The sequence below is a fragment of the Mytilus californianus genome, unplaced genomic scaffold, assembly GCF_021869535.1.
Source record: "Mytilus californianus isolate M0D057914Y unplaced genomic scaffold, xbMytCali1.0.p SCAF_3, whole genome shotgun sequence".
Lineage (NCBI taxonomy): Eukaryota > Metazoa > Mollusca > Bivalvia > Mytilida > Mytilidae > Mytilus > Mytilus californianus.
The window spans coordinates 91,565,799-91,578,204 of NW_026262679.1; the positions used below are offsets into that span (position 1 = coordinate 91,565,799).

Genomic DNA, 12,406 nt, shown 5'->3' on the forward strand with positions numbered 1-12,406 from the left:
CCCTACTTTGTTAAGAGTTAATATACTACTGAACTACTTCATGACAAACTCTGAACAGGATTTTATTATGATGAATGAGATGCAATCAAGGCATGCAAAACATAATTTGCTTGGAACATGGAAAATAAACAATTTTTCCAAAGATTTCATTCAGGTATAAAATGTGACCTAGTTGTCAAGGCTAAAACTTACCTGGACTCGACGGCCCTAAAATTAGCATGGGCAAATCAAATAATGGAAATGGACAAATCAAAACAAGGGCATTTCAAACCAAACAATTCATATGAACCAATCGAGAAAATAATACAGGCAAATTAAAAATAACTGGTACAAAAAAATAAATTATTCAAGCACTTTTACCGTTTTGCGACCACGCTGAAAGATGTTGATAAAAGAACAATACTAAAAAACATATAGTTAAAAAAAAAATATTGTTTTCTGTTTCTTCACTAAAAAACAAATTGTTAAGAAGCACAAGGACAAGAGTAATATTCTTACTCTAAATGATAAAACAACTGTTTCGTTAGGTGGTTCAGGTATCTACAATTTGTGTTGGCTCAAATCATAAATATGAATTTTTATTGAAACTTCAAACTAAAATGCTTGGGGTTTTTTTTTTATTATTTAAGAAATTTATTTAGAAAATTTGAGATGAAAGAGGAAGAAGATTCTTCTGTTTTACCTATTTTGCTGTGTTGCAAGAAAACAAGATGGGTGATTTCATTTTTTTATTTATGAAAATCCTCTATGAAAGTAAACCTCTTTTGATGTTATTTTAAATCCTGCTTGTATAGTTGTCTTTCTTTTCACATAATAGTTATTCCTCTTTTGTAAGCCTTATAAAATAAGTAAATTTTGTATTTTTATGATAATTTTAAAACAACATTATAAAACTGCATTTAGATTCTATTAATTCTAGTTACAGCCCTGGACCACCTTGATTATTTAAATTCTGTAACTAAGTAATTTACTTTACCGGCTTGAAACCAACATACATAATGTACAACTGTTCAACACAATTGAGTGTTGGTAAAGTGCTTTCATCAAACATATCAGAAGGATAACTACTGGGTAATAATAATTTGTAAACGGTTATGAATCATAAAACTTACAAATGAGCACTTAAAGAAAGAACACTTTAAAAGATAATTATCAAATAAATAAGTTCTTTATCATGCCCTGTCCCCTTTGATATAAAAAAAAATGATCTCAAAGTATCATAATACAACCCTCAATTCAGCAAAATAATGATCTAAAAAAAGAAAAGAAGCCATACCTAAAATCTAAATAATAAGCTGTGCTAAATGTGTGAGATGGTATTGTATTAAGACTGTGTGTTGTTCCAAGTAGGAGGTTTTTTTCCAAATAATTACATTTTCATATAGATATTGTTTTTCTTGGAGTTTTTAATTTAATCTAAATTACATAAAGCTTAATCATAAAATTATTTGTGAATATTGTGTTTGTGTCTGTCGGGTATATGGTGTTCTGCCATTAACAGTGCAATGAATTGTGAAAGCATCTGTATAATGGATATGTTTGTAGGGATTCTGAGAGAAAACAAAATCAAAATTACCAAACTGTAAATTTGCTAAAGAAAATACATTGTGCATCAATGCAATTAACTGAAAATAATACAGATATTAAAAAAAAAAAATGATGGATACATTTTACTTAGTTTTACATGAATTATCTCCCTTACCACTTTGGCATTACATTTTTGTTGCAAAAAGTTAATTACAATAATTTTATAAGAAAAATGTTTTTTACTCAATTTAAAAATATCTATTTACAATCAAGAGGAATTTACAATATGATGTTTAATATCTTTGGTAAATGATTCTTTAGCAATGCAGGCAAACAAATAAAACAATGAAAATGATTTTCTAGCTTTGACAAAATTTCTCAACTAATACAAACCAAATTTTCTGGGTTATTTTTCTCTGAAATGAGATATCTGGTAGCCCAGTGAGAGTCAACCAGGTACCAATTGTCATCAATGTAGACTGCATTCCAGCTGTGATTGTACTCGCTTCCCTTGAAATTATCTCCTGGGCGGTAGTCAAGACCTTTCGCAAAACCTGTCAGAACAGCACAGTATACACCAGAATACCTATGAATAAACAATAAATCAATTAAACTGGTGTAAACAAAGAACTTTTTAAAATTATCAGATCAAAGGATTGAAACTTCCATGCTATAACCCTTCAAAACTTAAAGGTATATTTTGTGTTTAGGTTTGGTTTTTTGTTGTTTTTGGGCTGAATGTATTGTTTGCTGTTTCTCTGTATCAAGTACAAAGAGTTTTGTGAGAGGTTTTAAGTCAACGTTACAATCCTAGACCATCGTTCTTTGATACCTGTTGCACCTTCATGGCCTAATACCAGTACATGTATACACATTTTCCAGAAAAATTAATAATCAAAAGGAAAAAAATTAAAACAACAATAATAAAAATTAAGAAAGAGGACATTTGCCATATCTATGGAGAAGCAACCCCTATACTTTTTAAAATATAATAACCTATTAATCTCCCGTCATTTGAACTCTGGTAGACAGTTGTCTCATTAGCAATCATACCACATCTCCTTATTTTTATATCTGACTCTATATCTAAGATGAATGTAATGTAAACATTTTGTGAAGGATCATATTTCTTAGGTGTATATGTCCCCTCTTGGGACTTAATTTAGAAAATAAATATCTTGTATTTTGCATTTGATTTTTTTGTAATTCTGTTTTGTTTTTCTTTATTATTATCTTCAATTTGTACTTTACTACAACAGGCCATTATTCAAATAAATTATAGTCATTTATATTACTTGCAGGGGAAAATTTACTAATGAGCTTAAAATAAATATTAAGTGTTAAAGAATTGTCAGTTAAAGGTGTATGTATTCCCTAGAGCCTGTTTATGATCAACTTTTCCCCGTTAATTAACCAGTGAGAAGAAATAACTCAGGCAGTTAACAGGTACAGTGTTATTGCTTATTGAGTTGTAGGTTTGATGGACAGATAAATAAATAAATTGGAAGATCTAATTTGATAATCTAATATCAGATAGCATCAGCTAATGTTCAGTCAGAAACAAAACTACAAGCAAGAATATTTACATCTGAACAACATAGCTTCCAAATGAAATGTCACCTCAATCATCCTTGGGTATAGAGGAAGAGCAGTTATACTTCTAGATCATAATTAATCAATATTGTAATCTTAAAGAAATGGATATCTGTCCATATCAGGATGAAATATCACAATAATCTCCTGGTATCAAATCACTTTTTTGGGTTCTATAATATACATCTTTTTTAAAGGCTATCTCAAGGTTTGTTAAGTCAGATCACTTAAGTAGGCTAATCACTGAAAAGTTAATTAGTAAAAAAATTTAAATTATACAAAAAAAAGTATTTTCTTCTCTTTCTTTTAACAACTAAAGATAATAAATATTCCTATTTATAATTCTCTCTTCAGAAAATGGAAGTAATAACTAAAGCAAACACTTTACAAAATGGACAGAGGATTATTGAGAGGGGTTTCCAAGGAAACAATACAGATAAATCCTTTTTATTGTGTATACATTGTACTTCCACCCAGCCCTTAAAGTATAACCTATCATCAAATCAATAAATTTATCTTTTATGATAATCAGTGGCATTGTCACTTTTAGCTTTCCCAACTGTTTACTATAAAATTCAGGAATCACAATTGAATTAAAAGGGAAAAAATTATTTATGTAAGATGCAGTAATAGATAGTCCTGAAATTTTTGTGGAACTGCTTTTTCTTTTAGACATTTAAGGTGTTACACTGATCCAAATTGAAAAACAATTACATCAATATTGAGTTGTGAGTTTCAGTGTTTGAGGACTATAAACATGATTTATTATTCAGGTATTGGTAAATGAATATTTGCCTTACAAATAAATCCACTTCCTCCTTTGTTATATAACATGTATCATGTGATGTTGTATATTATTGGTTTACCACAAATAACAACAAAATGCTGGAAAAGCTTTGTCAAATCTTACTTATTTCTACTCCATCAAATCATGTTAAGCATAAAGTTTATACTGAGTTCACAATCTTAGGAAAATGTTTAATCTAATCTGTGATCTACAGTTATATAAACTTATCATGATAATGATTGACAAACTAGATCTGTTTTCATTTAACACCTACACTTTTTACAATGATATGTAACAACTGAAATATTTCTGATATTAAACAAATAAAAATCGTAAAAATATTAATGAAACAGTATATTGATTGCAGCATCTGCATGCAAAATTCAATGTATTTTTGTAATTCTTTAATACTTTTTTAACAGCAAAATGTGAATATGGGGTAAATATCAAAGGGAAAGCAACAGAACAGCCAAAGAAAAACCAGAGGCTCTAAAGAGCCTGTGTCGTTCACCTTGGTCTATATGCATATTCAACAAAGGACACTTTGCAACATTGTAGACGAGAATAGAATTCATGACAAAAAATCTGTTTTGATGATCTTGCATTGATGATCATTTAATCTGTTTAGTTTCTCTCTATGTTCTTTAGTTTTTGCTCAAATCACAAGAGGGTAAAAAAAAATCCTCATTTAAGGAAAATTCTCCTATAAAGAGTGACAGTCTTCTTACTATATCGGCAAAATTTAACTTGTTAGTAGATCTTGCCTTGCTGATCATTTTTTGAGATGTAAATCATAAAAGGCAAAATGCAAAAAAAATGATAAAAATCGTCATTAAAGGGCAATAACTCCAATAAGGAGTCATCGGACAATTTCCTTCAGGTTGTCTTTAATGTAGATCTTGTCGGCTTATTTAATTTTTTATCTATGTATTATAATTTTTTTAAGATATAAGGCAAAACTGCAAAAAATTGGTAAAAATCATCATAAAAGGGCAATAACTTTAATAAGGAGTCTACTGACGATTTTGACCATGTTAGACTTATTTGTAGAACTTGTCTTGCTGATCATTTTTCCATTCAAAGTTTCTCTCTATCTATTATAGTTTTCAAGATATGATGAAATAATGAAAAAAAATGCTAAAATTTGTCATTTTAGGGCAATAATTCCTATAAGAAGTCATCTGACAATTTTGACGTATATAAACAATTGGTAGAGCTCAACATTGTTAACATTTTGCTCCTGTCAGATTTTCTCTATTTACAAAGGTTTTCAAAATAATAGACAAAACTTGCATTTTACCCCTATGTTCTATTTTTAGCCAAGTCGGCCATATTGGTTGGCAGGCAGGATGATCGGACATGTTTTTTTAAATTCATACCCAAATGATGATTGTGGCCAAGTTTAATTTTATTTGATCAAGGAGTTTCAGAGGAGAAGATTTTTATATAAGTTAACGATGACGGACGACGACAGACAAACGCCAGACGCCAAGTGATGAGAAAAGCTCAATTGGCCCTCTGGCCCAGGTGAGCTGAAATGACATTAAGAGGTTACCTAACAGTCTTCAACAACAGTTAAGTGTCACTCTCTAAATTGCCCAGTCTAAAAAAGTTTTGAATAAATTCAACAGTGACTACAAATATCTGCCATCAACACCAGGTAATATTTGCAAAGCATCACACATTTTAAATAATGTATATTAAAGGTTATATGAGAAATCCATATGATTGACTAAATACTTCAAATGTGATGTAAATGTCATAATGGTAAAATACCTAATCAAATGATACATGTATTTCACCTGTGCAACTTTACATTCACAGACCACAAAATAATTCGTATGTTAAAATGTGTGAAATATATGACAGGAAAATAATACAACTACTACCATGTATTATAACGCACATCCTGTATAACCTGTACTACAAGTTTGACTGTATTTGTATCTTTGTTGCACACACCCTTTCAAGGACATATATATTTGTTTGTGAATTTTAGTAGTTTCAGCATTTAATAGATTCTTTTTGTTTTTGAATATATTTTGGAGAAATGACTAATTCCAAAAACAAGGATTTTATCAATGCCAATAAGATCAGTCCTTAAAATCTTTCTTTACTAAACCCTATCATTCAAAACATTTACCCGCAGAATGTTTCAAAGATTCTAGCATATGTGCCCTTCTTGTTTTTAAACGAAACCAACACCTCCTCTGGAGAACCTTTTTGGACATCCTGGAAACTGATTGTGTACATATTACGAGATGTCATCCATCTGAAGATTGCTCTGAAACAGAATAAATATCAATTTAAAATTAGAACATTAAAGGAATTTAAATGATAATAGGGGACTAATATGGTTTACTATGTATGTTATCTGCGATGGCATTTTATTGAAAACAGACGATTATTTAAATGACTTCATATAAAAGTGAAGCTAATTTATTTTTTAAAGTTGACACACTGGTGTACATAACAATCTCTACTATACAACAGAACATATTTTTCAACTTAGTAAGACAAACATTTAAAAATCTACTCAATCTATGTAAACAAGAAATTACTTTGTGCATGTCCAGGCCTTTCACGGCATTGCATGGTAAACTATTGTTTAAAACTGTCTAAAGATGTCAAAATGATATGAACACTTTTATTGTGAAATAAGGAATGTAGGTAAGGAACCCCTCATTTGGTAGAGAACTGTTCACCTAGACTTTTTGCAGAAAGTTTACATAATTTTCAATATTCATCTACATTTAACTAAAGCCACCTTGTTTATTTTTACCTGATAATTTAAAGGTTTTTATTGATGGGCACAAGATTTTTCAAAGTTGCCTTACTCTCTTCTCACTTGGAAAACCAAATACCAAACTAAGTAAGTGTAAACATAATTGATTCGAAATCTTGGGTAAACTTATATAATTAACCAAAGTTAATGCACTGGAAAGTACAGGTGAGTTTGGTTCAATTTCTTGAGATCCAAAACCTGGGTCAATATATTCTAAAAAGCTTACATCAAAATGAATATAAGTACTGACCTTTAACTTAATGTGACCAGAACTTTGTGGTAAACTACAGTGTATCTTAAACCAAATGTAAAACCTGATACGGAATGAATGAATGGACTGTCTAACGGACAGTCAGACGCACAGACTGGAAAACATAATGCCCACTATTAACATAGTAAGAGCATAGCAAAAATATGACAAGGTGTCCCCCCTTACGTATCTTTTATTGAGGCCTGCTTTAAATAATGAAATACTATATAAATTATTTTAAAATCTTTAGGCCATAATAGTGAAAATTTACTGCATAAACAAAACTTTCGAGCTAATCTATATACAGTGAAAGTCTACCATGACCTTGAACTCTTTTATAACTCCTGTACAGTAATCAATTTCACAATAGGAAATAACTTAGTGTAACAGCAGTATCTATTTTATTATTGTACAGTGGAGGAGAACTAATCCCATCAAAGTTTATTTAAAAGATAACATACACCTGTATAAAAACTGCAAAAGGTACATCATACAGGTACAAAACTATCTGTGCATAAAAATATCAGTTAGCATCCCGAATTATAAGTGAACAAAATAATATACAAGTATTCATTCATGAACTTTTTATTTAACTGATTCATGCAACACATAAAAATTGTGGTACAAATTTTTCCAACATAATTTTAGTAATCCTTAATATACCTTTTTTGTAGTCATGGCGACATTTTTTAATGAAATTTATATATATATAATGTATATGATATATGGGTTTTTAAAATATATTAAGACCTAAGGACAAGCTGAACTTTCAGATCAAATTTCAACCTAGGCCTGAAATTCAAAATTTTACAGTTTATCAAAAATTGACTTGTATTTCACAAACAATGACTTGCTTTTAAATACATAAATGAATCATTCAAAAGATGTCAAGTGTAGATGCAAAGAGTTCAATGCAAACAAAAAACATTTACATGTAGTGATCAGCTTTGAAAAGCCATGTAGCAACATAGCCATTGGCTAACATTACAAAATCTTCTGTTATCTTCAAATCTGTGAATTACATCTTAAGATATGTACAACTAATACTGCTTAACACCTACACCTTTGTATATGTTAGTCAGACACATAATTTGTGAGAAATGTACAAGAGCAGAATTTAATTACATTTCAAGAATTTTTTGACACATCACTGTAAAAAAAAGAAAGAAGCAATTCTTTAAGCAGAGAAACAAATTTCTATCATATCATGTGTTGGGTTTAATCCAATTTTTCTATTTCTGTCAATCTCAGGGACCCTTCAACACGGTAGAAATGCAGACAGCTAATTATACATTTCTTATAATGTAAAAATAATGTACCCTACCACTTAATACAATAGAAATGCAATTACAAGGGTTTAATTGTATACTTTGAATCTGCTTCTATCATAAAGTAGCTTTAAGCTTATAGGGGATATTTATTTATGGTTTTGTTTAACTGCCTACATATTTTTTGGATTACATTTGTATTACGAAAATTTAGTTTTTTTGCAGTTAATATGATCTTTGAAACATTACTTTTATTCATGCATATATGCACATGACTTGTCAAACCAATTAAATTTCGAAACTATTTAATATCTATCTTTTAGTCACTGAAATAAGCAATGGTAAGCTGGCCTAAAGTCAAACAAGAATAAGGGTCTATAAGACATATGCCCTATTTGCACTATCATTTTTCTTGTATAGTGAACCATGAAATCAGGGTAAAAATCGTAATTTGGCATATGATTAACAACATTATGAACAAATGTACATGTTTCAAATTGATGTGACTTCAACTTCATGGTAAATTGTCTTGATGAAAAAATTAACCTGATACAGGACAGACAAAATGGAATAACAGACCTAACTACAGACCCAAAGAAAAAATAATGTCCATATACTGTTCTAGGCAGGGCGTAAAAACATGGTTAAGATTGGTAAATTTTTAGCTAGTATACATTTAATACAGCAAAAAGAGAGTTCAGACAAAAAACATGATGGACATTATAAATCACAGAAATAAGTAATGGACATAATGAAAAAATTCCTGCTAACTAATCCAATAGTTATAAGTAATCATAAAATGATGTATGATAATTGGATAATAGATCAAAATTAGACAGAACCTAAAAGGTCAGTGACCTATGCACAAGTGATTCACAATGTCACAGAACTCTGCAATACATGTACATTGATGTATACTTCATTAATTATCTGGATATCTTGTTTTTGTACTCTTTTTTGCTTTAGATATTAAGTGCAAATCTGTTCCCAAAAAATTCAGGAATTCAACAGTCTGAAATCTTTTAATGACATTTGTGTGCAGCACTTGTTACATGTTTTTTTCCAGCTTGTAATCTTTTCTAAAGTTTGAATGACTGAAACTATCATAGTAAGATAACTGAAAAAAGGGTAATCTTTTGATAAGCACTAAGGGTTTATTCTCAAACAAAGACTAAAGCTGTATCACATCCATGGTCAACAGGAGGGGGTTCAGACTACCCATGAAAAAAAACACTTATAAAGACTATCATAGTGGAGATTCAGATTGAAGTATGACTATTAAAGAGAGCATCATGACCCCAAATGACCCCCCTCAGAGACATCCTGGTAACAAACCTGTGTATCAGGCTACTGACCATCATATATTTCTTGTATATCAAACTGTTAGGTACTATTTATGTTATGATTATGTATCTTGAGAAAAAATAAAATTTGTGGCAAGGAAAAGTAACTGATTCTTCACAGCAAATACGTTTATTATTTTGTTTATTTTCTTCAATAATATGTTGATATAAAGAAGTTAAACAGTTTTATTTAGAGATAATACCTGAGATGGATCTGCACTTACACCTCTCTTATCCTGTACCATGTACCAATCAGACTACAACTAAGATTCAAGCTTAAACATTCCTTCATGATTAAAACTGCTTTTTTTTTTTAAACTGATCACCTTAAGGTACATGGACAGTTGCTAATACAAAAAAAGTCTTTTTACACCTCAAATGTCACACTGAAGGAACTGGAACCACATATATATTATGATTACGTACATGTATCTCGACAAAAAAATCAAATTTGTGGCAAGGAAAAATAACTATTTGAGGCAAATCTGTTTCTTTTACTTTTCTTCTCTTCAATAATAACTTGATATAAAGGAGATAAATAAGTTTTATTTAGCAACAATGCCTCTCTTATCCTGAACTATGTACTGTTCAGACAACAACCAAGATTCAAGCTTAATAATTCCTTCATGATCGAAAGTACGATTGTGCAGGACCTGACCATTTAAAAATAAATGGAGAATGTGTCCCCATGGACACTGATGATGCCCCCGCTTGCATACAACATTATAAAGGGACATAACTCAAGAACGATAAAAGTGATGCTACCCAAATTTGTACTTGATCTGAGTTTTGTGGGAATAAGTATTGTGTATAGGTTTCATAATGTTTGGTAGGGGCAAACTTAAGTTACAGAACAGAAACTAAAAATTTTGCAATTTTTGGATTTATAAAGGGGCATAACTCGATAATGATTAAAGTGACGCCACCAAAATTCAACTTGATCTGTGTTTTGTGGTAAGAAGCATTGTGTATAAGTTTCATAACATTTGGTTGAGACCACTTAAGTTAGAGACGGAAACTAAAAATTTTGCATTTTTTTCCATTTATAAAGGGGCATAACTCAAGAAAGGTTAAATTAACCCCACCAAAATTCAAACTTGATCTTAATTTTGTGGTAATAAGCATTGTGTATAAGTTTCATAACATTTGGTTGAGGCAAACTCAAGTTAGAGAACAGAAACTAAAAATTTTACAATTTTTCCATTTATAAAGGTGCATAACTCTCAAACGGTTAAAGTGACGCTACCAAAATTTAAACTTGAATTTTGTGGTAATAAGCATTGTGTATAAGTCTCATAACATTTGGTTGAGGCAAACTCAAGTTAGAGAACGGAAACTAAAAATTTTGCAATTTTTCCATTTATAAAGGGGCATAACTCTAGAACGGTTAGAGTGACGCTACCAAAATTCAAACTTGATCTGTGTTTTGTGGTAATAAGCATTGTGTATAAGTTTCATAATATTTGGTTAAGGCAAACTCAAGTTAGAGAACGGAAACCAATTTTGGGACGTACATACGTACGGACAGACGGACAAGGGTGAAACTTAATGCCCCTTCCCCTACGGCGGGGGCATAAAAAATAATGACCTAAGGTACATGGGCAGTTGCTAACACAAAAAGTCCTATTACGACTCTGTTGTCTCACTGAAGAAATAAAAATAGAGTTACATTGTACTATGAAATATAACTGAAATTATTTTAAGATGTGCATGTATTAGATATACATGTACCTATCAGGGTGTTAGCCTGATGGTGATATCTATTTAACACCCTGATATTTTCATAAATCCAAATTGACAGTTTCCTATTATTTATAAGGGGAGTCTTTCGGAAGTTGACTTTTTTGGGATAAAGCATGATAAAGGCAGGATCCAGTTATATTTAAAGCTAATACATGTACTTATAATGATCTGATAATCAAGTAATAAACCTGAATCAGAACACTGACAGAATATTCTGGTATATAGGCTGCCACACAGGCAGTTAGGGACTGAACAACATTTCACTTGAAATACAACAACATTAAATAAGATCAATCGAATTCCTACCAATTAAGTTTGTATCCTCATTACAGATCTATAAGACTTACAAATCAAGTTAGTCATTTTACATTAAAATTCTATCAGAACTTATGTTTCTGATCTACATTGTATATACAATTTAGTACAACAGAACTAAGCCTAAACTAGGTTCAAGGGGAAAACAGAAGTTACTGAATACATTCCAAAACTATTAATTGTTTAAACATTGTTTGAAATTTGAGAGCCTTACGACCTCAGGTACAAATAAGTACTGCAGTGATTGTGTAGAAAGAATTTTCTGATAAATCAACTATAAATTGAGAAAGTTTCTATCATGTTATCAGATAAAAAGATGCTGATCATAACAATTTGGATCTGATTCTACTGATGAGGCCACAGAAATGTAAATCTTTGTTTTCTGATCAATTTTACCTTTTTAATGAAAAACAAGATTCTAATTCAATATTCGCACCATTAGAAGAAAAGAACATCTTTTATAATGCACTTTAGTCTCACTCCTGTATTATACTTTGAAATATCCTCCATTCCTAACTGTGTAGATCAGATTCTATTGCAAAGTACACTCAGATTTAAGGATTGGAATTGTGAAACAATTTATAAAACTATAGGTATATACATCCAAATTAAGTTTATGAGGGTCCTACCTTGCTTTTTCTAAGTCTGACTGGAATCTTTGACTGTGTATTAAGTGCCAAATAAGATCTCGGAATGTTTTGTGTTCTGTCTGGGCTACCTGTGAAAAAGAAAAATTCAATTTATTTAGTGATAACAAGGTTTCTTTAATTTTTCATGGGAGAATTTGCAAATTTC

At 30.4% G+C, this 12,406-nt stretch overlaps 1 protein-coding gene and 1 long non-coding RNA gene across 4 annotated transcripts in view; both read right to left on the reverse strand.

Moving 5' to 3' along the window:
* The window catches only part of LOC127735408 (uncharacterized), a 65,865-nt gene that overhangs the window by 22,944 nt on the left and 30,515 nt on the right, over positions 1-12,406 (reverse strand). The gene's annotated exons all lie outside the window — the stretch shown is intronic.
* LOC127735393 (uncharacterized) overlaps positions 1-12,406 on the reverse strand; it is a 42,500-nt gene that overhangs the window by 19,120 nt on the left and 10,974 nt on the right. For 2 of the 3 annotated variants that reach the window (XM_052245562.1, XM_052245561.1), the window contains exons 3-6: positions 12,241-12,329; positions 6,051-6,191; positions 1,921-2,113; positions 193-207 (exon numbers count right to left, since the gene is read on the reverse strand). In XM_052245562.1, the coding sequence (XP_052101522.1) occupies positions 193-207; positions 1,921-2,113; positions 6,051-6,191; positions 12,241-12,329 (438 nt within the window). The remainder of the gene's footprint in view (positions 1-192; positions 208-1,920; positions 2,114-6,050; positions 6,192-12,240; positions 12,330-12,406) is intronic. The other variant, XM_052245563.1, reaches the window with a different exon arrangement.